This window comes from Podarcis liolepis (assembly GCF_965112155.1).
Source record: "Podarcis liolepis genome assembly, chromosome: 6".
Taxonomy (NCBI): domain Eukaryota; kingdom Metazoa; phylum Chordata; class Lepidosauria; order Squamata; family Lacertidae; genus Podarcis; species Podarcis liolepis.
In genome coordinates, this window is record NC_139559.1 from 61421359 (window position 1) to 61447226 (window position 25868).

The following is a 25868-nucleotide window of genomic DNA, read 5'->3' on the forward strand; positions in this document are numbered from 1 at the left end:
GGACAAATACTTCCTGACCAGGAATATGCATAGGTTGGATGTGAGAACCTATTAGAAATAATAATATAAGGACTGTAATCGTATGCACATTTCCTGGGGAATTTACTGCTGGCATCCATCCATCTCAAGTGTGCTTGAATTCATTGTGACTGGCTTCCCAGTGAACATGCACAGAAATGGGTTGAAAATAGCCTTGAGGAATGCATTGAACAAGCTCACAGGATTGCTGTGATTTAAGGGATGGTTTCAATAGGACTTAAAGTGCAACTGACTTTCTCTCAATTGGCCCCTGAGTAAAATAACTTAGGACTGTAGGAGTCCTAAGCACACTTATCTGGAAATACACCCCAGTTACCACAATGGGACACCTCTGAGTAAACATGCAGAGGATCAGACTGCATTTCTGAATGAAGCTTTGTTGTGAGAGCTTGAGAGACACAGCCCTGGAGCTGATGTTGTGTGCATGGAAATCTTTTTACTCGGCATGAATTAATATTGACCGTATTGTGTCCCTTTTGTGTTTGTGTGTATGTTCAGAATCCTTCTATTTATGGACTTAGCATTTCAACACATGTTCTGTTCTGAGCAATAAAAAAAACCAACAACCAAGGATGTTGTCCATGTGGCACTGCTACAGGCTCAAAAAATGTATTTGGAAAAACACACACAAAGCTTCCTTTGACTCCCATGGAAACAAGGGAACATGTGAAAGGGCAAAGCTGCCTGCATTGGAACTTTGGCCTCCTGCTTCTGACAGGAGTGGGGGGTGGCTATAGGGAAAGGGCCAGTGAGGAGGGGAGGGGAGATGAAAGCCAGCTAAAGCCAATCTTGAAATATCATGAGGATCTCTGAGCACCGACGAAGTAATTTAGTTTCTACAGAGAAAGAGTCTACAGCACTCTCTAGGGCTACAACCCTATGCACACATTCAGTACCTTAAAGTGAGTCCCACAGAACGCCCAGCAGGGCTTTAGGATTGCACAGTAAAGCACTTTGGAACTTCACAAAGAGGGAGGAAGGCATGGCTGTAGCCAAGGGAGGGTTAAAACAGAGAAAATGTCAGCAAGGAAAGAGTTAAGTGTCTTTCCCATGGTCACATCACATCTGCCACCTTGGAATACTTCTGTTGCGTATATGGGGGAAAATATATGCATGGATCACACTTACGTATATGGAAACCCTATTCTTTGTTTTATCAAGACAGTGGGCAGGCTGTTCATGTTTGTCAAATCAAAAACCTTCCTTAATAGTTCAAAAGTTGATGGAACTTTAAGATATTTCCAGTAATTGTCCAAAGTGGTGTTTTTTGTTTGTAAAGATTTTCAGTCATTGTCATGTCTCTAATTTGGGTAGAGTCACTACAGCAATTAAACTGACCATTCTTGATGTATTAGTTTTCTCCAATAGTTTCTATCCTCCTCGTCGAAGATACAGAAAATCCATGCTTGCTATTAATTTGATGAGAGCCTTTATTTTTTTTCATAAATGCCCAAACGCACACACAGAGTGTCTTCTGAATGGCATGAAATGTTGCACATTGTTGGCAACTTCCATAAACCGGGATAAGGAGAACTGTTGCTTATAGTTCTGATTATAGTCCATCATGACCACATCTAGACTGACAACAAGCCAGCTTCAAGAAATATCAGACTGCTCCTGGATTTTATCACTTTATATTTTAGTAAAGGAAGGGGTTGCATGATTGAATGCTCTCCCTGCATTTTAAAACAAACAAACCTTCCTACCCATGAAAAACAATATAGGAGAAGGATTCTATCCAAGCCTCCTTTCTGACATGCTAGTTTGCTCTCTATGGCCATTCCCCCCCCCCTGCAGTAGTTTTAAAGTGGTAGCATCTAGGAACAATTTTTCCACCTCATTTCCTGATTCTGCAGACCAGGTGACTGCCATGGGAGCTGATATGTGGCATTCGCTGCTTTGAATGAGGGCAGCTCTCAAAAATGCACAGCAACACTGACTCCAACAAGACTAGCCTAAGTGTCAGGCCCTAATCAAAAGAATTTAGGACTATAAAAAATGTAGGGTTACAGGCCTCAAACCTTGGTGTGTACTGGGTTAGATGAACCAGCCTTATTCCCAATATTTCTGTTGCCTGTTCATAACCTTGGGGCATAAACTTCTCACAGTGTTGTGGAGCAGCTCCTGCCCTCTTCATTTTTATTTTTAAGAATCTGTGACCATCTACTAGTTTTTAGGTTGGAGGAGAGCAAATAAATTGCAATCAATGATTTAGTTGTTCCTGTAGCGGCTACCCTCACAAGTCATCGCCTCCCTTCAATCTGGCTTGATTATTTTTTCATGAATTACTCTGTGCCCCTGCAAAACTGGTGCTGGGTATTCAAATATGAATTGTGCTGCTGATTTGCGATAAGTCATACACAGAGAGCCAGCTGAAGCAAGGCGGAAGGAGCACAGAGCCCTGCTTTGATCCCTGCTGCCGCCTTTGAAAACAGCTGGCAAGACAGAGTGGAAATGCAACTGTGAACAAGGGGAGGAGGCTGGGGGAAGAGGGTAAGCCAAGAGCCATGAATGGCCAGGATGGGCTGGAAGGAAGCAGGTCCACCCAAACTCAGACCTTGTGCTCCAACCTGGTCCCTTTTATGTTTCATATGTAAAGATCACACTTTGCTTACACCAGTGTTTCCCAAACTTGGGCATGGGGGGCGGTTGGACTACAATTCCCATCATCCCTGACCTCTGGTCCTGCTAGCTAGGGATGATGGGAGTTGTAGTCCAAAAACAGCTGGAGACCCAAGTTTGGGAAACACTGGCCTACATTAAGGACCACTTCGTTTTCCCCTTCGAACAGTTTGTTCTCCCCCACCCTGCTGGAAAGGATTCCGCGGACAGTCTAGGGGCTCCTGGGGCGTGGGTCTCCAAAGCGCTTCTTGGGACCGTTTGAGAAAGGGTCTCTCCGGAGACAAACCCGCTGCTTCCCCGCTGCAGGTGCTTGACCGCTTCCCGGGCTGTCTGGCCACTTTGCTTTTCCTTCCGAGTCACCACTCCCAGCCCCAGGACTTATTTAACCCGGTAGGGACCTCTGCAGGTTTGCACTCGCCAACTTCCATAAGCCCAGCACAGCCCTTGCTGCCTAGGAGACGATGGCTAAGTCACAGACATACTCTGTAATTGTCAAGATGGAAGGGACCATAGCTGTCAACTTTTCCCCTTTCTTGCGAGGAATCCTATTCGGAATTGGGGAATTTCCCTTAAAAAAAGAGAAAAGTTGACCGCTATGGAAGGGACCCGGAAGCTCATCTAGTCAAACCCCCTGCAATGCAGAAATCAAAGCGATTTTCCTTCCAAAAAGCCAACCTGAAGTTAAACAATTAGGATTATGTGCCATTAAAATGTCGTTTAGGGCGAGGTGTGCTCGGAACGGCTGTCCCTAGGTCTATCCATAGTTGTCCCCGGCCGCACCCCTTAAAAAGCAGGACTGGGTAATGGACTCCGGAAGCCTTTGCTTCTTTTGGTCCTCCTTGCTTTTTATTTCAGGGGAAATAGTGCGAATCTGGTTAGTTTTAGGAGCAGGAGCAGCAAGATCAGGGTGGGGCGCCTAGGAACAAGTCCCATTGAATCCAGTGGATCTGACTACTGAGCAAACCTTCGTGGGATTCTAACTGCTGGCTTCTACGTTAAGCTTTGGGGTCAGAGGGGGAAGAGACAGGAGAAAAATAACGGGGAGGAGCCAGACCCGCCCAAGCATATCCTAATAGCCCAGGTTAATTAGTCTGGGATAAGGGCCACGCCCACTTCTTTTTACGCATAACCAGAAGCGCGTTTTAGAATCCCAACTCACCCACGAAGGGCCGAGCTCCAAAAGCGTGGGAAGGGATGGATGGACTGGCCTGTGGTTTTAGCACATTTTAGGCTCCTGAGTGCAAGCTGGACAGCTAAGGCGGAGTGACTAATAAATGATCCTGAGGAGAATCCCAAACGAGGAGGCATTAATCCTGGATAGAGTTAAAATAAAGTCACACGGGGACATGAGTCTTCACATACATACATACACACACACACACGCAGTGGCGCCATCATGGCAGGACTTTGGAGCAGAAATCTGGGGCAGAATGAGCAAGGAGGACACCCCACCTTTTGAAGGGAAACAATATGCATCGCCATCTAAACAGAGGACGGGGCTTATAAGTACCACATTTAATCCAGTGTCTAAAAATTACCAACTGCACCAACTGGAAGAAAGAAAGAAAGAAAGAAAGAAAGAGAAAGAAAGAAAGAAAACTTCTTTCTTTCTTTCTTTCTTTCTTTCTTTCTTTTTAAAAAAATCTAATACACTTGAAAGAAAATGCTGACAACTTTGCGACGCTAGAAGAAAAAACGCGATGAATCCTGCAACGTATGGGAAAGAGAACCTAAAAAGCTATGAAGACATTGGCCTTCCTCCAGTTCAGAAGAAAGTTGCGTTGGGAGCCACTGGAATATCTATCTATCTATCTATCATCTATCTATCTACCATCAATAGTAACAGCAGGTGTGCCCGGGTCTTCCAACGAAATCGTTTTGCGCGCGAGGCTCTCCTCTTCCTGTCCTGCAAGGAAGCGAAGTTCTCCTGGCAACCGAACCGAACCTCCTGGAGTGGCGGCGGGGCTGCCGGGTAGAGCGCGTTTCCCTGCTGCGGCGAGGACGCTTGCCTCCGGTGCTGCCTCCTGGTAGTAGGACAGAGAAAAACAGCCACGCGTGAGATGCACAGCCACGGATTTCCCTCTTCCAGCAGTATAACCTGATACGATTTCCCGGGAGAAATAGGAAGGGAGGGGCGGGGAAAGTGAAGTTTTGCCCCCCTCGTTTCCAAAACTGAAAGTTGGTTTCTAGTTTTTTTGTTTGTTTTGTTTGCAGGACTCGGATCCTGCCTCCTAGAACGGTTTCTGTGTACAGGATCGCAGAAACAACCTATCTGGCACTGCCCAGATTTTTATGCTCGAAAGGTTTTTTTATTTATTTTTTTTAGTTATGTACAAAGAAACCACCCTCCAAGCTCCCGTTGTTTTAAAGGGGGCCCGCCGCGCATCTTCTGCCTAAGTTAGCGTTGCAATTCTCGCAAGCAAAGGAATTGGAGGAACCGTGAGGTTTCGGAAAAGAAAACGCTGCTTGCCATCCTATTGAATTCTTCCTTTCCTTTCAGAGATAGCCAAGCAGTTTCTTGAACCCAGCATCTACCAGGCTAAATCGTGATTTCCCTCCCCCGCCCCCCAAAAAGTGAAGTCTACAACGCGCAAGGGGGAAAACCCACCTGCCTTAATTCCATCCGTCCTCACAAACAGCATCTATAGTGACTAGGCAGTGACGTTTTACAATCCTCGCCTTGAAGAAGGGAATTTTTTTAAAGGAATCAGACCCTGTCATTTCAATAGGATTGCAGAACCGACCATATACAAGGCGTGCAAAACTGGGAAATAACCCATCCCCCAAAGTCTCTTTTTTTAATCGCGGTGATGCCACGTGGATAAGGTCTCGCTTTTATAACATAACATTTAAGGGCGCCTTCGGTTCTATAGTCACAATTACTAATCCTGATTTAAAACTTCCAGTTCTCCCATAAACACCCATGGAAAGGGGAGGAATTAAATCCCAGCTTTTCACCACTCTCTTAACACCGTAAAGCTGGGTCGTGGTGGTGGCTTACAAGAGACAAGAATTCGGGGCAAGAGCTTCCCGCTACAATTAGTCTCCTTCGACGTATTGCTGCTATTGCCTTGCGTAAAAATTTACCACCCTACTTCGTTTGGAAGCGGTTGCCGTGGAAAAGCTATGGGCCGCCTTTCCCCGGGAGTGAATTTAGGGCTCTGGGTGTTGGTCTAAAGAATTAATCAATCAGCCTAAATTTAAACAAGGGGAATGGGGTCACTCTAAAAATAACCCAGCAGCTGCCCCTAATCCTTAACCTCCTCTTAACCGGGGAGAAAACAGGTTCTCCAAAGTTTAGCTCCAAAATAAAAGGAGGAGGGTTTCGGATCAATGCGCACAGCCGTGAACTCGGTTGGACAGGCTCCCGGGGAGGAAATGGAGGGTCGCTCGCCGCCTCGCCCACCTGCTCGCTTGGGGGCTTTCAGAAAAACCCAGCTTGAAATGGAGCAGCTCGGAAGGAGGGTTTGAGAGTGCTCGTTTTGGATACCCAGCTCCCTTGGGTGTCATAGAAATCAAATGGGCATCGACTTTCCGAGCAAGTGTTACGTTTAGGATCGGGTAGGAGGTTCAGCGAGAAGCATTAACAGCGCGATGGTCCCATGCGTGTCTGCCCAAGAGGTTAGTCCTATTGAAGTTCAAGGTGTCTGATTCCAAGTCAAGGGCTGCAGGATGGAATCTAGCGCAGAATATCGAGACGAGGATTTGGCATCGACCTGACCTTATTCAGAGTGCTTAGTTGAGCGGAGGGATGGGACTGTCCGAGATAGTGCGCGGGGCGGGGGGGGGGGGAGAGAAATAGACCAACAAGGTCAAAATAAATAAAAGCCTGACCCCCCCTCCCTCCTCAATGGACGAGCCGTTTCATTAAATGGCACAAACGCGGGGAGGGTTTTAGGGATATGGAGCAGTCGACGGTTAGGGGCTAGAAACTTGAACCTCGCTCTTCTGGCTGCGTTCGCCCCAACCTGCTCTAGTACAGTGGTACCTCAGGTTACATACGCTTCAGGTTACACACTCCGCTAACCCAAAAATAGTGCTTCAGGTTAAGAACTTTGCTTCAGGATGAGAACAGAAATCGTGCTCCGGTGGCGCTGCGGCAGCAGGAGGCCCCATTAGCTAAAGTGGTGCTTCACGTTAAGAACAGTTTCAAGTTAAGAACGGACCTCCGGAACGAATTAAGTACTTAACCCGAGGTACCACTGTACTTTAAACTGGAAGGGGGGGTCGCAAAGACTGAACGACCACCGCCTATTAAAAGAAAGGGGGAGAGGAACAGCCCTCCACATAGAAAAATTAGCATATCAAGGATCAAGCGAGCCTTGAGCCGGTCTTGACACATACGTACTGATCTTCTCTTTTTTTCGATGCGGATCAGGCCAGCCCCGATCTTCAGCCTGAATTGAGAGGGCCAGACAGGGGTTTAAAACCTCACCCTGAATCCGTGGTGAGCTTTAAGTCCCGCCTTAGGGGACGCCTGACCTGGAAGAGCGACGATGGAAGATCAGATCACACACAGAAACGCACATCCCGTTCACACATCCTCTCTAATCCGTCTACAAATCTAGAGTAATTATAATTAACGAATTGTCATAATGATCATTATTGTGCATTTGTAGAGAGGCTTTAGTGTTGGAAGCACTGTGCGTACATTATCTTGTTATTTAGTCTTGCAGCAGCAGCAACCCTGCAAAGTAGGCCGGTATTATGATCATCTTCATAGCGCAGACGGTGGAGACTGAGAGGTTTTTCCACCGCCCTAAAGCCCTCGCCTGAGCTCATGGCAAAAGCGTAATTGGTACCCGGGACTTCTAGACCGGTAATGTCAAGCGCGCTTATTAGGGGTTAAACTCCACTGAAGAATGGGGTTTATTAGTTCTGTGAAGTCATGAATGGGATTGTAATGTCAGCCTCTGACATTAGTGTGCCAGGCACACTTGCCCTGAGGTAAGCTTACTTACGAGTAAAGGGGTCCGGGTTTGCGCTGCTGTGCTGCATTCCTAAGCATCTTAAGAGTGTCTGCGCAGAAGCAAGACCTATTGAATTCAGTGGCGGCTACTCCCAGGTAAGTAGGGTCCTCCCAGTAGCCTTGGTCCCTAAAACAGCGATCCTGTACCTTGGAAGTAAACCCCACTGAAACAAAATGAATTTACATACATAAGATTACGCTGGGAAGACCTGTTGGATCAGGACCGGGGAGACCAGGGCTTGAATCCCGGCTCAGCCAAGAAGCACACGGGGTGACCTCAGCCTGACCGACCTCACGGTGTTGTCGCGAGGTCAAAATGCGGAGGCGGGGAAACCCTGTAAGTCGCCTTGAGCTCCTCGGAGGAAAGGCGGAATACAAACGCAACAAACAAATACGCGGGAATATGCTCCGCTAGCCACAAAATAGGACCAGGAATGGAAAGAAGCTTCTCTAAGCCTCTCTGTTGAGAACACTGCAAGGGGCACTATCCTGGTTCTTTGGTTAGCATCTCTGGCGGTGCCACAAACGGTTAGCCATCTCATTTCTGCTATAACTAACTCTGGGAGGGTCAGATAACCCGGACTACGAGAAAGAGAGAGAGAAAAACTTTTCCAAAGCCATGCAGGGAACTTGGCGGCTGGAGGAGAAGGCTGAATTTGAACCTGGGACTGACTTCCAGTCAGTTTGAGGGTGAACATCAGGGAACAAGTTCAAGGCTGCACCCATCTCTGGTAGATGGGGGGGGGGGGACGCCGACACACAGACACAACCCTTTTCAAAACAGACATACATTTGCCCATCTCCATCTTTCCTCCCTGGTCGTTGCGCGTTTGGTTGGGTTTCAGATGTTTGTTTGTTTGTTTCCGCGGGTCCCTGCTTCTTGAGTGTTGCCCTGGCCGGCTTTCTCGCGTGTGTGAAAGGGGGCTTTGTAAAACGGGACAGATAAAAATGAGCCACAGCATATTGTTTGACAGAGTGATCCAGGATGATGAAGCGCCTTCTGCGAGGGAGGGGGCGCGGGCGTCGCGAAAATGGAGAATCCCTAAAAAACAGACCGAAGCGCTCCTTTCCTTTCTTCGCTTTGTGACCGGAGGGGATCTGCGGGGAGAGAGAGAGAGAGAGAGAGGAGTCGGCGCAGGATCACGTCCAAGCCGCTCCTTTCAAAAGGGGAAGTCATTTGTTTTGTTATCTAGACAGCTCTGGCCTGGGATTCTCCTGCGTCCTCTTCTCTCTCTCTCTCTCTCTCTCTCTCTCTCTCTCTCTCTCTCTCTCCTTCCCCTCCCCTTTTTCCTGACGGCGGATGAAAAGAACAATTTTCGAGAGAAAGGCCCGTTTTGATTAAATCTGACATGCTGCTGATAACTCCATGCTAATGTGAAATAATTAACATAATAGCCATAATTAAAAGCACGCTAACAATGCCATAAATTTATCACACAATTTTACTAGCTTTCTGCCCTTAACTGCTCTCTCATCGTTAATTAAACGTGTTGCCTTTTGCAGAATGGATGTTTGTACATTTCCAGGACAAATATATCCAGTTTTGGAAACAGGACGCGCTCTTTTGGTTTTTGCTTCTTTTTTGCTTTTTCGTGAATTTGCTTTTATTATTAATATTATTATCTTGATTCTATGGAACATTATCTATCTATCTATCTATCTATCTATCATCTATGTATGAATGAAAACGAGAGAGAGGTGTTGAGATGAAAGTGGTATTCCCTTTTGTTCTAAAACCTGCTTATGGTTGGGGCCACACCAGGTTGTGGCTGCAGGGAGAGGTGGATGGAGGAGCCTCGCTTGGATCCAGACTGCGCTTTTTCCATCACCTCCTCTCCCAGCCTTCTCCGGCCTTTCAGGAAACCTGGGGAAAGTGGCGTCAAAAACACGGTCCAAGGGGGCTCACAAGAGGCGATTCCCCGCCGCCTCCAGCGCTCCAAATCCGGGCCACTTCCGACGCAGCCACCAAAGATTTCAGCCCAGAACAGAACGTCTGGTCCTTTCCAATTTCTACTCTCAATTTCCCCCGCATCTCCGATTGGTCGACATGCTTCTTTGGAAACAAATGGAAATATGTGTCCGTTTTATTTTAAAGTATCCCCCCTCTTCTGTTTTCCTTGCCTTTATTTTTAAAAGCCCAGTAGGTACATCCTTCTTACAAACCCCACCAGCCACCCGATAATGCAGGTCAGGGATGTATATACCTAATTAATGAAAGTAATTGGGTTAAGGAGAGGAAAGAGGACACCTTGGGTCCCTCCTTTCCCTTAAAAAGATTAGAGAGAGGATCTGAGTCCAGCGTTGCGATTCGCTCTAGCCACCCCCCCTCCGCCACCTCTCGTCCCACCTGGTCTCCGGATTCATCTTCAACTCGCTTCCCCGGCCAGATACTCTCTCGCTTTGGTCGCATTAGAAGCGAAGGGGACGGGAATTAATTTCTCCTCTCCATCATAAGTTGCTCCTCTCTCTTCTCCACACACCCCCACCCCACCCGCAACCTCGGCTCCCGGCTTTGATGCTGGTTATGTCTCTATCTGACTCCTTATCGATCTAGGCTGTACAGTTTCCTTGCCTCCCGTTGCTAAATCTTTTGTGTGCGTATATATCACATGCACACAACCTCTTCTACTTCTGGTAGCTCAAGTAAGGTCAACAGCTCTTCTTCACCCAACCACAATATATATGGTAGATAGATAGATAGATAGATAGATAGATAGATAGATAGATAGATAGATAGAGGTGCTGGGGGCAGCCACTCTAAACTCTTCCAAATTGGGTGCCTCTTAGTACCCTCCCCACACACCTCCTGTGAAAGTTTGCTTATTATTATAAAAGGGTTTCTCTCTCCCCCCCCCCCCGCCACTCCCTCCCTGGCTCTCGCCCCCTCCTGCCCGCCCGACATCCCAGCTCAGCTTAGCGCTGATGATTGAAGACGTGTGGGTTTTAAGAGCAAACTTCAATTAGGCTTAAAACAGGATTTACTTAACACCCGAGCACTGTCAGATGGACTGGCCCGTTGCAGAGGCGCTTTCTCGACGGTGACCTTCCTTTTCCTCTGCTCCCCTCCCCACACACCTCAACCCCCCCATATCACCCATTTCCACCCACTCCACCCAATATATTTGGATGCAGCCTTATTGGGGTAGCGGGGGTGGGGTGCTGTTTTTGGGTTCTGCTTTCTAAAGCAATGCTTTTCATTTTTCCCATTTATTTTATTTTATTGTATTGTCATGCTGGACAAGGAGGGCAAGACAGCCCCCAACGTGGCCACCATATTCAGAGTGACCCGTAGTCCGGATGACAAATCCTTTCCACTCCGCCTCCCCCCCCCCCCCGCAAACCCCACAGTCATTTGATGGAAATGAATGGCAAAAGGAGATTGGGACGACAGCGGCCAGCCTTCCCGCTCAGAGCTCCCTTCAACGCCAAAGGGAGACCCAAACTTTCTGTCCAAAAGGGGGGTTTATCTTTTCTTTTCTTCCCTCCCCCGCTCCTTCTCCTCCTCTCTTCTCCTGCGCCTTCCCCCCCATCAGATGGTAGCACTGATTGAACAAGAGATTAGCACAATAGATCTCTAATCGAGGGGAAACGTTTCTTTTCACGCTAAGCACCGTAATTAATGGTATGAATCAATTAATTTGACTTTTATTGTGTCGAAAGGGAAAAAAGCGCAACAAATGAAAGCGAGGCTTTTAGCGCGGGTCAGGGCGCATTTTGTTTTGTTCCGTTCTCCCTCCCCGTTTACATTTCGCTGAGAGATTTCGGGAAGAGAGGATGTCTCTCTCGGAGATCTCCAGCTCAGAGAGGTCATCCAGACTCTGGGCAGAGCTCAGCCAAAGGGACAACTTTTATTTTAAAGACCCCAGGAAGAAGAAGGAGGACGAGGACGAGGAGATCCTATTTAGGAGTTCATTATTCCTTTCTTTAAAAGGAATCCTGTTGTGTGGATCGCAGATGCTATAAAATAAACGGGCTAACTCCAATTCCTCGCAGAAACAAGGAAGAGTTTATGGACCGGGTTAAAACTGGGATCATTTGAATGAAATGTTTTTTTAAAAAAAACAACACACACACAAAAAGGAAATCAATAGAAACGACTGTCATCCTCACCGAAAGAAAAGGGATATGCGGATTTGGGCGAAGCACGGCGGATTTTCACGCGCACCCGCCCCCCTTATGGATTTCCCCCAAGCAAGCATCTCATTACCTCGCCGCCCTGATCAGCACCTCAGCGAAAAGATAACATTTCTCCACTGTTTTTGATCGATACTTAGAAATACACTCACGTCCAGTCCTTTTCCCCACCGCGACCCAGAGAGCAAGTTCGTACTTGAGTTCCCTTTATTCAAAAGAAGAAGTAAAAGCACGTGGTGAGGGCTTGTGGGTTGGGTGCTGGCTTATTCCAGAGGAGTTTCTTTTAAATCCTGTCCTTTACAGAAATTGGGGGGGGGGAGCGATTTGCGGGAGGGAAACAAAAATAATAATAAAATAAAATAAACCCAGACGAAAAGAAGGACCCTGAAGCATAGCTGTCAACTTTTCCCTTTTCTTGCGAGGAATCCTATTCGGAATAAGGGAATTTCCCTTTTGAAAAAAGGGAAACGTTGACAGCTATACCCTGCAGCTCGGCTTCTTTTTACCTTCGTGTTCATTTAGCAGATCAAATTTACGCTGAAAGAGAGAGAGAGAGAGAGAGAGAGAGAGAGAGAGAGAGAGAGAGAGAGAGAGAGAGAGAGAGAGACCCCTTTTAGGCGGCAGAGGAGCAGCCCCACCTCCCCGCAAGCCAAGGGCTCAGCAGTTTCGAAAACTTCGGATTGCCCCAGTTTCCCGAATAGGTGAAACAGCGAACGCCTATCCCCTCTCGTGTGAACAAACAATTCAGAGGCAACATACACACCGAAAATTAGATTTACTCCCATGGCTCCCCCCCCCCGGTTTCTTTGGGTTTGGTGGAGGAGGGAGACGGAATAAATCAATCATGTATTTTCCCAGTGCCACGCGTGTAATATTCGCCCCTCGATCTCTTTATTCCCCAGTTTAGTTCCCCAGCGCGACACCCTCACCGTAGCAGCTTCCGCGTGTCCTTACAAAGACTGACCCCACATTTTATAAGCTAACCTGGATGACAGATACTGTACTGCGCTGGAAGAAGTAACGCCACTGAGTTATATAAACCCACTCTATATATATATTGCTTGGTTTGTCTGCAAAATAATATTCATATACATTTTGTATATATTCATATACAATAGGTATATAGCTATAACTATATAGCTATAATTATCTATCTATCTATCTATCTATCTATCTATCTATCTATCTATCTATCATCTACCATCTATGTATCTAAATTAAATCTGTGTTTGTATATCGCCTTCTGGTTTATTTGGAACTGTTTGAAGCCTGTCCTTTCCCCCATCATCCAATTCCCCTTTTTGTGACGGTTGTTGGTGTTTGTTATCCACATCGCCTCCCAAATCACAGGCGATTATTGCAACAATACACAGGATGAACAAACACAAAACAAAGCCACCCACGGAGCGGGCTGTTTCCTACCTAAACCCGAAGTTATTGCTCTCCATTGACATCGCTGACACAAGAAAAGGAAATAGGAATTTGCAACAAACTTTGACGACTCCCTCCTCTCTCTCTCTCTCTCTCTCTCTCTCTCTCTCTCCCCCCCCCAGCTTCTCTGTTTCCTTGGGAGAAACACCACCTTGATCGGAGCTGAATGGAGCTTTTTCATTCGCACACAGCTCCCCCCCCTACCCCATTTCCTACTTTTGCATATGCTAAAGTGCCATCCTTTCTACTTCGTTAGCACCTCGCAAAATAATACCAGTCACAACAAAGACACCACCTAAAGATTTCTGCATTTACATTTTTTCCCTTTTTTTTCCTTTTGTGGTGCTGGTTTTTGTTTTTCTCTGTTTGTTGTTGTTGTTTTACGTCTTTTTTTCTTTTATTCCTTCTCTGCAACTGACCTAATAGATTAATCAATAGCTATTTTCTTATCTTCGGCTCCCAGCAGATGCTGCCGTTGTTTGGGAAGCTGGGGGAGGAAGGGAAGAAAAAAAAATAAAACAATGGGGGTGATTTTTACAGACCAAAAGTAGTTCTGGTGATGGCTGTTGGTGTGTGCGCGTGTTCTCAAAATAAATTAAAATAAATTAATAAACCCGTGGCTGGTCCTTGGTCCTGGTCATGATCCCTTCAGAATTTGATCCCGGCCCCTTTAGCACAGCTGGAAACTCCTTCCCCCCTTTTGTTATCTGACATTATCTTATTTACTTTGACAGAAAGAGCATGGATTTTTTAAAAAGAGCAACTCCTCCTTTCGCAAAATTTCAGCCTTTTGATTTTTTTTATTCTATTGACAGATGCGTAGATGGAATAATTTTAGCGCTCCTTTCGTTCCCAACAGAAGAAAGTTGCCGGACGAGATTGTTAAAATGAAAGCAGAGCCAAGAGGAGGCATGTGAGTGTCTCTGTGTGTTTTTCACGTGGCCAAGGTGCTTTCTCTTTCTTTCTTTCTTTCTTTCTTTCTTTCTTTCTTTCTTTCTTTCTTTCTTTCTTTCTTTCTTTCTTTCTTTCTTTCCCTCTCTCTCTCCCTCTCTCTCTCCTCACCCCGCCACCCCCAGAGCCTCCCTGAAGGGGCTGCACTGATAACTCGGCTGCGATCAAGGGGGCGCGAGAGCCGCTGTTGTCCCTTTGTTGACAATTCCGCGCAACAACTTGAGTTTTGCCTGGCTTGCCAGCGGGGCTGCGCTGACGTCAGGGAACCACGTGGCCCCGCCTCCTAGTATATCTTGCACGGGAAAAGTAATCTATCAGGCGAGCCTTTTTCAAAAGGGACTTTCAAAGTGGCCAACGAGTTCCTCCTCACGCCCGTCGCTTCCCCCGCCCTCCTTCCTTCCCTCTCTCTCTCTCTCTTGGCTGCAAAGACACCACCTCCCCCCCCCCCGCAACACCACCAGCCTAAACCCTTAGAGGGAGGGGGCAAGAAAAGAAGGAGGGAGAGGGCAGGAAAGAGAGAGGGAGAAAGATCCTAAAAAGAGGAGAGAGAATTGGAGAGGAAAGGAGGTGTCTATTGAGAAGTAGGGGGGTTATAGTCAAAGCCTGGAGCCGTGGCTGGAGCTTCCCAGCCCCGCGATGGGGAGAGCGGCTCGACAGGGATCTAACCTGCAGCGCCGGCGCCACTTCCGATGACTTGCGAGCAGCATCAGCAGATCGCGCGATCCCTCCGGCCAGGGACAGCCTCGCCGCCCGGGCGCTCCGATGCGCGCTCTCCTGCCGCCTGCGGAGACGATTCCCCGACGAGGAAGAACCCCTGAAGTGATCCCCGCCCGGAAGAGGAGCCAGGCGAGGAGTTGGAGCGGAGAGCAGCTTCAGCCGCCTTCCTCCTCCCCCTCCCACCCGACGCCCCCCCCTCCCCACCGTCCTCGCCTCCTCCTCTTCCTCGCCGCCGCCCCGTCGCTGCTGCCGTCGCTGTCCTTTACGGAGGGGCTGGCGGGGGAGTCCCTCTTCGCCGCCGCTGCTACCAGCACTATCCTGATCCTTGATCGGAGAGAAAGAGGGAGACCCGGCTGAGAGATCGCTCCGAGAGGACTTGGAGCTGTTCCCAGATGCCTGCCCGGGGAGAAGAAGGCGCCGAGGCCGGCAGCTAGAGGAGGAGGAAGAAGAGGAGGAGGAGGAGGAAGAAGGGGGGGAGGAGCAGGAGGGAGGGGGAGCCTCTTCCTCTGCCAGCTCCGCTACCTGTTGGAGACGGATCTTCGAAGGAGGGGGACTGGATTGGCTCCCGGGCGCCTGGCTGCCCCCACCCTTCCTCGTTTTGTTTTGCTTTCTTTAAAAAAATATTAGTAGTAGTCTTACCCGCGATATCATTATTATTATTAATCCCCGCTCTCCGTCTCCCGCCACCCTCCCGCCAGCGGTGATGACCCTGTCCGGCAGCCTGAGCTCCAGCGACATGTCCGGCCAGGCGGTGCTGACGGCCGAAGATGTGGACATCGACGTGGTGGGCGAGGGAGACGACGGCCTGGAGGAGAGAGGCTGCGGCGGTGGAGGGGCCAGCGACGGCGAGGCCGGCTGCAGCCCCAGCGCGCTGGCCGCGTCGTCGGGCTTGCCAGTCCAGCTGGCCCTCGACGAGGCGGCCGCTGCAGAGCTGCTGCTGGCCAAAGAGGCAGCGGAGACGACGACCAGCGGCAGCAGCAACGGCGGCAGCCCCGTCGAGGAGAAGCTGGCCGGCGAGGAGGGAGCGCCGTCGGGGGGAGCGCCGTCGGGGGCCGCGGCGGCCGCTGCTGCTGCTGCCTCCAGCGGCGGCAAGCCCAAGAGCAGCTTGGTGAAGCCTCCGTACTCGTACATCGCCCTCATCACCATGGCCATCCTGCAGAGCCCGCAGAAGAAGCTGACACTGAGTGGCATCTGCGAGTTCATCAGCAACCGCTTCCCCTACTACCGGGAGAAGTTCCCCGCCTGGCAGAACTCCATCCGACACAACCTGTCGCTCAACGACTGCTTCGTCAAGATCCCCCGCGAGCCGGGCAACCCGGGCAAGGGCAACTACTGGACGCTGGATCCGCAGTCCGAGGACATGTTCGACAACGGCTCCTTCCTGCGCCGGAGGAAGCGCTTCAAGCGCCACCAGCAAGAGCAGCTGCGCGAACAGACGGCGCTCATGATGCACAGCTTCGGCGCTTACAGCCTGGCCGCCGCCGCCGCCTCGGCCGCCGCCGCCGCCGGGCCCTACGGCAGAGCCTATGGCCTGCCCCACGGCGCCTACCCGCACCCGGCCGCCGCCCTCCAGTACCCCTACATCCCCCCCGTCGGGCCCATGATGCCTCCCGCCGTGCCGCTGCTGCCGTCCAGCGAGCTCAGCCGGAAAGCCTTCAACTCCCAGCTCAGCCCCAGCCTGCAGATCCAGCTCAGCGGACTCAGCGCCGCCGGATCCGCAGCCGCAGCCGCTGCAGCCGCCGCCGCAGCCGCCGCCTCGTCGGGGGTGAAAGCCGAGCCCAGCAGTCGGCCGTCGTTCAGCATCGAGAACATCATCGGCTGCGTCGGCGGGCCGGCCGCTACGTCGTCGGCAGCCAGCGCGCAGACTTTCTTGCGGCCGCCGGTCACCGTCCAGTCGGGCCTCCTGGCGCACCAGCCGCTCTCGCTGGCGCGGAGCACGGCGGCCATCGCGCCTATCCTCAGCGTGCCCACGAACATTATCTCGGGACAGTTCTTGCAGCCCGCCGCCTCTGCCGCGCCAGTGCAGGCGAAGTGGCCGGCGCAGTAGGCTCGACGGGGCCCCCGCGGGATGCTTCCCCTCTCGCGCTCCTGCTCTTAGGACGGCTCTTGGGTTTTTTTTATAATAAGAAACGGTCGTAAAGATTTTCTACCCGACGTCTCCGGAGAGAGCAGAGACTCCGAAGAAGAAGGGAACGCGGCAAAGTCCACGGACTTTTTGGGACTCCAGTCGCTGGTTCCTGGACGGCGCCCTCTTGGGCGTTGCACGGACGCTTCTCCAGCGCTTAAAAACTCTCGCGCTCCCGCTCACACGTACAAAAAGGAATGCTGTGTCTGTCTGTGCAGGTAAAAAAAAGCCTAACGCTCAAAAACCCCACGGCAAAGTATTTGTACATATTTGTATTCGAGCGAAAGCGGGAGGCAAAAGACTGTCTTCCCTTTTGCGGTTTTTATTTTTTTAAAACGAGCCACATTTGGGGGGAAAATAAAGGAAACACACGCGCGCGCAAGCAAAGGATTGGGAGCCCCGAACTTTCACTTTTGTTGAAGGTTCTTATTCTCCTCGGTCGTTTCCTTCGGCAGGGGAAAAATAAGCCCGAACACACACCTGAATAATGAGGGGGGGCATTTTGATTTTGGATAGGAGGAAAAGAAAATAACAAAAAGAAATCGAGCAAAAAATGAAATAGGGGAATTCCCCTATCGTTCTATTATAGAAGTCTGTTTATATATGAATGAATATATGTATTCTAAATGTTATCCCTTCGTGTTGTACACAGCTTTGTAAATAAATTTTTAAAGCGGTGCTTTTGGTTGTTGACTTCCTACTGATGGGAGCGTGTGAAATCACTCGAGGCAGAGGAGATGCCGCGGAAAAACAATTTCGCGGCGTCAGGTAGGAAGTCGAGGCCCTCAGGTGGGAGAAGATTCAGTTTAAACCGCTGGGATTCGCTTCCCCGCAAAGGTGGGCATTCCGGTGCCTTAAAACGGAATAGGTGAAGGGTAGCTATCACAGATTCCACGAAAAATATCGCCCTTAACATTTTTTAAATAATGATGTTGATGATGGAAAACATATAAAGACAACTTCCCATGTAAATACCTGCAAAATTACGCAGCGCGAGTTTTAATTTCGCAAAGGATCTCATATACAGATTTTAAGATCTCAGATTACTGAAAATGCCTTCGTTAATAAAGCAAGCTGGACCAGGGTTGTTCGCTGAGGCCAAATTGTTTCTCGGTGGTGGTGGTAAAAGAACAACACCCCCCCCAAAGCTATAGGAGAGGAAATCGAATTAAAGACGGAATCAGCATTAACAAAAAATAAATTAAGTTTTCCATTCTCATCCAATAACCGGCTAACTTTAATTCTCCGCCAAGGTTCCTTTGGTAACCCAAATAATGCATTTCCTCCCGCTTTTACAGCAGAGGAAAAGGCGTCAGGCTTCTCACCTGCTCGACTCTGAAGGTGTGGGTCGCTTTGTGCGATGTCTGCGAATACTGGGGTTTAACTCCAGGTTTTCGAACTGAAGGCTTGGAACGGTTTTTGGTTTTTTTTTCCCCCTTCCTGAAATAGAAACAAAGGTATAGGGCACAACCCAGAATCACCCACCTTTGTGAATGAAAGCTCCTCTTTTAACAAGCAGCTACGCGGTGAGGTTGCGGCGCGATGGAAAAAAGAAGGTGTGCGTTACAAACCTATCCTCGACGAAGAAAATATGTCTTGAAGCAGGAAATCGTGCCTTTTTGCTGTGTCCTATCGGGTAAAGACGTCTCTATAGCTATTCCTATATATCAGTAGCCTTGTAGATAGAGATCTGTGGCTAGAGAAATGGGGATATTTGGGGTCATATTTTAAGTCACGGAGGGGCCTAGCGAGGAGATGGAGAGGGGAGCCATTTGACTCAATGGGCGCATTTCCCCTCGACTTTCTGAGAATGTAGATCCCACCCTATGGCGTGATATAAACCATTTCGGAGCGAATTTGTTTGCATTCCGAAAGAAAGGAGACAACCGAAAGCTTCAAAGGGTAGGAAATATGGGTATGGCGCGCGCGGGGGTATGTATCTGATATCTCTATCTATCTATTTATTATATATATATACATGGCAGTGGAAGTGCAAATGACCCCTCTCTCTTTGGAACAAAACATGTGCTTTGTCAGTTGCGGGAAGGCCAGGATTTCGTTCTGCTCTGTCCCTGGTCAGGAACGGGCCTTGCTCAGTTTCCTTTAGCGCAGGCGAGAGGCTGGATACTCGCCTGGAGGCGCCTTTAAGGAGGGCCGCTGTCCTTGCCTGGTGCACAATTTGTTTTCCAGATAAACCATAAATATTATTCCACCCTAAGTAAACATTTAGACCTCGGGATATGTGGACGAAAATAAAGTAAGCTGCCTGGTGACGGGGGGGGCGGCGGGGAGGAGGCGGAGAGCGAGTGCTTGAACTTTATAAATAAGGACCTGCTAATCATTTGACACTCCGAGGCAAACAGGCAGCTCATCCAAGCGGGCGATTAGGTATCAGCCGCTTTTCCAAGTAGGTCCCTACATGGAAGCACCGTGTGTGTGTGTGTGTTCCGTCCTCCCTCCGTCGGGCCGCTGTGGCCTCCCATTTTCCCTCCTTTCTGTCCCCCTTACCAAAATCTCTCTCTCTCTCTCTCTACTTTAAAAAAATCTCTCTGCTTGTCTGTCTCTCTTTTCCTTTTATTTATTTTTTCTTCCAAGGCCAGAGAAACGGATTTAACTTGCTCGGTGCGCTGCTGCCTCTCCTCCTGCTGCCGCTATAAAAGTCACAAGTTGTTTCACAGTTGTGTCTGGCTAATCGGTTTTTACACAAACAGCAAATGGTCCGTGGGTTGTGCAAAACCCCGGTCTATATTTAGCTGATACCCCTGGGAAAAGAGGAAGGGGGCTCCTCTTGAATTCACGGGCCGGCTCGCCGTTGCTGCTGAGCCAGGCCTTCGCCATGACATTGGATAACAGAGGGCTCATTCCAGCCCTGATCCTTTGTTACTTATAAAATTACTCCCTTCATATTTCCGCGCATAGCTCCAATGCCTCGCATGGCGGAGGGGAGGGTGTGTGTGTGTGTGTGTGTGTGTGTGTGTGTGTGTGTTGAGGGTCACCAGAAGCCTTTTGGTTTAAAGTGGAATAAGGTCCACGCAACACACCCAAAGGCGTCCCCGGGCATCATCTGGAGGTAGAAGAGAAGGAGGGAGGGCAAGGGAAAGAGAGCCGTCAACTTTCTGCCCAATTGGCTCCGCTTGACAGAAAGGAAAGGGGGGGGGGGAGAGGAAAACCTCGAGACTTTTCTGCTTGGACCTTTTTTTGTCTCGTGGCGTGCAAGAGAATATATAGGGCATGATAATCGGGAAAGACATTGCTGCTTGGGTACCAGGCACCAAGGTGTAGAGTTAGGGGAATTTCCATTTTCAACAGGAATCATAAAATTCACTCTGTTTTTCTCCTTCTGCGTGTATCAGAGCAGCTCCTTGATCCGAGCAGGAAGGATCGGGTTTCCAGATTCCAGATCGAGGCGCTTCTCCTTCTTAAGGGGATCCCCGCTCTCTGACCAGCTCAGAGGTGGATCCTTTGAGTTAAATCGAATCCTTCTCCACGGCGTTAGGTTGTGTCCAAGCGGCTGGGAATAGTTAAGAGCTAGGCATTTGCATTCGCAAACCTAAAACCCCCCAATGGCTGGTGCCTGTGCTGAAGGCCACAGGAAAGCGCATTTGGAATTATTAGTGTTAGGCATAAGGAGCTGTGGTGAGAGAGACAGAGAAGGAAGGGAAGAGGGCGGCCATTGATGTTAACGCCAGGAATCCGGGAGAAAAAGTCCGAAGAAGAGGCAGGCAGGTGAAGCTGGACTCTGGAAGGATGACAGCCTTGTAGTGGCAGAGTGACGCCTCTAGGGGGCTTTTGTCGTGCGCAGAGTTCTCCTGCTCTCTTGGATCGTTGCCTTCCAGCCTCCAGGCCCATTAAATGAAAACCGGGACAGAAAGAGGGGCGCCTCATTTTATCCTTGAATCTTGGGTTGGGGCGTCGTCATATCATGGCAAGAGGAGGAAGAGAACTTTACATTATAGGGGCTAAACAGGGGGAGAATCCCAGAGAAAGCCACGAGAAGATGGTCATCCTCACGCGGCTTAACTGGGGAGATGTGCAAGACACGGGAGGAGGCGGATATAGTTGGGCAGATGCTCGGATATATAGGCAGGCGAGAGAAAGGCGGGAGGGGACTTCTGGGGAACAGATAATCGATCTCGAATGCTAGGCATTGATTTCGCAGAATATATGCCCGTTTGCCTTCTGACCCTTCTGAAGCGTCAGTCAATGTCAAGAGGGACGTCATATTTTTCAGGATAGACACCTGGGTGTTTGTGTTTCATCTGGTTTGAATTGGGGAAGGAATGTTAGGTGAGTAGATGCATCTCGGTACACCCCCCCCCCAAAAAAAAGTGCTGTGGAAGAGTAGTAGTTACAACAAAAACAACCCAATTCGGCTCTTTTCGTTGGTTGCTGCGGTATAGTAAGCGCAGGTGTAAGGGGCGATAGAGATAGTAGTATCTTGGTCACGTTTAGGACCCCATTCCCAGGACCTGCCCGTTCCTTCCTGCCCAGAACTATGGCGGCAAAAGAGAAGGCAAATTCTTCCCAATTCCAGCAGTGCCACCAGCCCCCCTAACAAAAATCCTGCCTACGCCCATGCCACGATCCAAATTCTCAGAATACCATAATTTTTCATTTTCATTGTCCTTCCATTTTCTCTTCTCTGCCATCCTCCAGACACCCAACTGTTCAACTAAAACAAACGCCTGTTTTAACCAGACATGACACTCTGTCCTCTGGAGCATTTTCAAAGTAACAAGATAATGGGTAGTGTTCAACTAAGTCTTACTCAGATCAGACCAATTGAAATTTATGGACCTAACTTAGGCAGGTTCATTAATTTCAATGGGATTGCTCTGAGTAAGACTTAGTTGAACACTACCCTTTTAGTTGTTTGTTATTATTTTGTTACATATACCCCCCTTTTCCATTAAGAATCATCTTACTAACAATAAAATCCAAACAGATAATAAGTCAGCAACATCCCAATAACTCTCACAGTAAAGTCAGACCCAGTTAAATAAAACAATTATAGCAAGGATGCAGATTAACCATAGAGCGTTGAAGAAAAACACATCACTTCACTGGCAAAACATCTGTTTAAATAATATGGGGTTTACCTGTCGAAAAGTCGGGAGATTTCATCAGGAGAAGGGAATCCTTCAGGTAGCCTGTTCCCAAGCCATTTAGGGTTTTGTACATTATAACGAATGGTGTGTGCGTGAGTGGGGGGGGGAGGTTTGGCTGGGCCAACAGTTGGTGATGGATTGTGTCTTAGTCATTTCTCCCTTTTGGATTCTCCCATGCTGAAGCTGAAAGACCTTACCTGGTGGCTCAGCAACTGAAGTAAAGAGACATCAGGATGAGGCTTCTTTGAAGGGCTTTGAATTTTTGAAAAGAGGCTATTGCTGCCCCCACCTGTACAAACTTTGGGACAAATTGATGGGGAAAGCTGTGGCACTTTTCATAGAGTCCATGCCACCCAAGAACACACACCTCAGCTCTTAGTATGTACTGTATAAGGAAAGCAAAATGTCAGTGCTGCCCTACATCTCTAGGGTTAATCCCCCGGGGGGCAGCTGGTGTGTGGAGGAACTTGTATATAGAGACCCATAGAGTTGTGTGTGTGTGTGTGTGTGTGTGTGTGCGTGCGTGTATGCATGTTGGGGGGTGGGAATCAATACCTTGTTCTTGCTAATAATAATTGGGATAGGGGGTGGCTTTATTATTCTCAGTTTTATGCAGCTATTCCATTAAAAAAACATTAACTGTAATGAAACACACTATTCATAGAAAGAAGGGGCATTTAGCCACCTCTCTCACCTTTTCTCAGCTACTATGCAGCCTCATACTGAGTCAGGCTATTTTATTTATTTTTTGTTTATTATATTTATATACCACCCTTTTCTTCCAAACAGCTCAAGGGGGTGTAACATGGTTTCCCCCTCCCATTTCATCATCACAACAACCCTGTGAGGTAGGTTAGGCTAAGAGATGGTGACCAGCCCAAGATCACCCAGTGAACTTCTTGGCTGAGCAGGGATTTGAACTCTGGTTTCCCATGTCCTAGTCCAGCACTCTAACCATTACGCCACACTGGCTCTATTGGTCTATCTAGCTCAGCCTTCTGGGAAGGCAGGAAGGGGCCTGTCTCAGCCATGCCTGGAGATGCCAGGGACTGAACCTCGGACCTTATCGTTCATGCAGAGCACATGCTGTCTACCACAGCAACAGCCAGCCTCTTCCCAAGCTGTTAAGTTACATCTTTTGCTTGTATTGCCAGATATTAAAAGCCTGGCCTATACGATCTGCATAATCAAGTGGAAAAGCCTTTCCTGGATTGTACCACTTTAGGTTGCAGGTGGAGGGATTTTATACCTGAATGTCTGAAAAACCAAAAGGGGTAGGAAAGGCTGCAAAAGGATCTTCCCCAAACTGGGTGAATTGCCAACTTAAGCTGGGTATAAGTGGATCACACTGGGGCAAAAAAACCCTCATGAATTTCACATATATACATTGATAGTGTTTGAACTAGCTACGAACTAATTAGGAAAGAAATAATTTGGGTCATGGCTCTATGAAAAAGTACCTATGAAAAAGGCAAAGTCCATGCAAGGGATCTTTAGGGAAAGGGAAGGAAAATAAAACTTGGTGCTGATATTCTCTTTTGTGCAAATTGATGGCACATCCACATCTGGAACACTTTGTACAGATCTGGTTGTCCCATCTCAACAAGGCGATTGTAGTGCTAGAAAAGGTACAGAAAGGGAATGCGAAATTATCAAGAGGCTTAGAGAAACACTCAGTTTAAAGCAGTTATCTCCTATGCTATATATATTTAAAAATATATTAATATGTGCACATGTGCACCTGCAATGTTGCAAGCCCCAATACTCAACCAATTTGAGTGGCTGCAGCAAAAAAAACCCACAGAATATTAAGGTAGGTAAATCCTTGGGATAGGCTGAGCCAAGTGTCCTAATGGGGATACAAATCGCCACCCTCCCCATTCATCAGATTAATCATTTGATGAATGGAAGTAGATCAGCTGTGTTTGTGGGGGGTGGGGTTATCTGCCTGTGTGCACATGTGTATTATGTGGAGTGACCACCCATTTTTAGCCACATCCACACATGGCAGGTGGCGGGTGGGTGGACCAGGGGTAAATGCAGCACTTGGGCCAAAAAGAGTTTATTACTCCTACTTTAGGGCCTAAGAACGTGCTTAAGAACCTGATAGCCCTGTTTGTGAATGAAAGGTGGCTTTGGGGAGGTGGGGTTGGAGCAGAGAATCAGCAGAGGAGTGCTTAACCCCATTCCCACCCACTGCTTTTCCATTCCAACTCCCCTTGCCTCTCTCCTCCCATTGGATTTCACATGTGTTTGACTTCACAACTGACCAGCTAACCTACTGACTTCTCCAACAAGGGGAATAATAATACTTGCCATCCTTACAGGACAGTTTTAACCACTACTGAAGTTAAGGGTATCATAGTGCTTTGAACTATGCTTGTTTAGCTGCAGCTTTGGAGCTGTGGGAGCAGCGAGGGCTTGAATGGAAGATTGCATTCCAACCTTATCCACATCCGTTTGCTTTCCATTATAGAAGTCCATGATAGGTGGTAAGCTCCTGCAGGGGGTAGGGCACAGAGACTGCAAACTGAGCTTTCAAGGGTGGGGCACCAATAATTTTGGGTCCCCTTGATCCAAAGCCCCATTGATCTTTGGTTCCCTGAGCTACACCATCCTCTTTAACTAAGGGCACGCTTTTGCACACTCCCTCCCCCCCCCAGTATCAGCATGGTCAGCTGTATCAGCCACAAACCACGAGGTGATATACATGGAATGTGCTTCCCCCCCTTCAGAACTATTGTTTTTCTTCATGTGCAAATGTTTCCCTCTATCGATTGCCTTGAAAACTGCCTTATATCACAGAATGAGGATCACCTAGTCCAACCGCCCTGGAATGCAGGAATATGCAGCTGTCCCATACAAGGATCAAACCTGCAACCCTGGCATTATGAGTACCACGCTCTAACCAACTGTGCTATCCAACCAGGTCAGACTATTTGCTATCTAGCCCAGCATTCACACTCTGGCTCTGAAGTGCAACTCCCTTCCACCCAGCTCGGGCGATGGGAATTATGGTCCAAAACAGATGGAGTGCCCCAAGTTGGTGGAAACCTGGTCGACTCTGACTGGCAGGCAAGTGGCCTTTCCCTTCCTGATCCTTTTAACTGGAGGTACCAGGTATTAAGGGACTCGGGTGGCGCTGTGGGTTAAACCACTGAGCCTAGGACTTGCTGATCAGAAGGATGGTGGTTCGAATCCCCGCGACGGGGTGAGCTCGCATTGCTCGGTCCCTGCTCCTGCCCACCTAGCAGTTTGAAAGCACGTCAAAGTGCAAGTAGATAAATAGGTACTGCTCTGGCGGGAAGGTAAACGGCATTTCCGTGCGCTGCTCTGGTTTTGCCAGAAGCAGCCTAGTCATGCTGGCCACATGACCCAGAAAAACTGTCTGTGGACAAACGTTGGCTCCCTCGGCCACTAAAGTGTTCATGACTGGACTTAACTATCAGGGGTCCTTTAGCTTTACCTTACCAGGTATTAAACCTGTTTGGAAAGTTTATGCTCTATGCACTGCATTGGGGTCCCCTTCCCTCAATTAATTGGCTGATGACTAATGAAGTGAGCCATTGTGGGAAAGTGGTTGGAGAGTCACAGACTAGCACCTGGGAGACCAGGGTTTGAATCCCTGCACAGCCATGAAGCTCATTGGGTGCCAGTTGCTGCCTCTACCTCACAGGGTTGGTGTGTGGGGATTAAATAAGGAGGGGGGCTGGGGAACCAAAGAATTGTAGAGTTGGAAGGGACCCCAAGGGTCATCCAGTCCAACCCCCTG

The 25868-nt window shown here is 48.7% G+C and overlaps 2 protein-coding genes across 2 annotated transcripts; one reads left to right on the forward strand and one right to left on the reverse strand.

The window, feature by feature from the left end:
- Positions 1-1451: 1451 nt before the first annotated feature.
- LOC310709810 (uncharacterized protein) lies at positions 1452-15514 on the reverse strand (the record flags this gene model as incomplete). Its single annotated transcript, XM_083509849.1, has 3 exons — positions 1452-4685; positions 14813-15469; positions 15503-15514. The coding sequence occupies 3 exons, from the start codon at positions 15512-15514 to the stop codon at positions 4485-4487; spliced, it is 870 nt and encodes a 289-aa protein (XP_083365975.1). The 3' UTR covers positions 1452-4484.
- On the forward strand, positions 15466-17667 carry FOXD3 (forkhead box D3). The gene has a single exon (XM_083510368.1). The coding sequence runs from the start codon at positions 15567-15569 to the stop codon at positions 16908-16910; it is 1344 nt and encodes a 447-aa protein (XP_083366494.1). The 5' UTR covers positions 15466-15566; the 3' UTR covers positions 16911-17667.
- The last annotated feature ends 8201 nt before the right edge of the window (positions 17668-25868 follow it).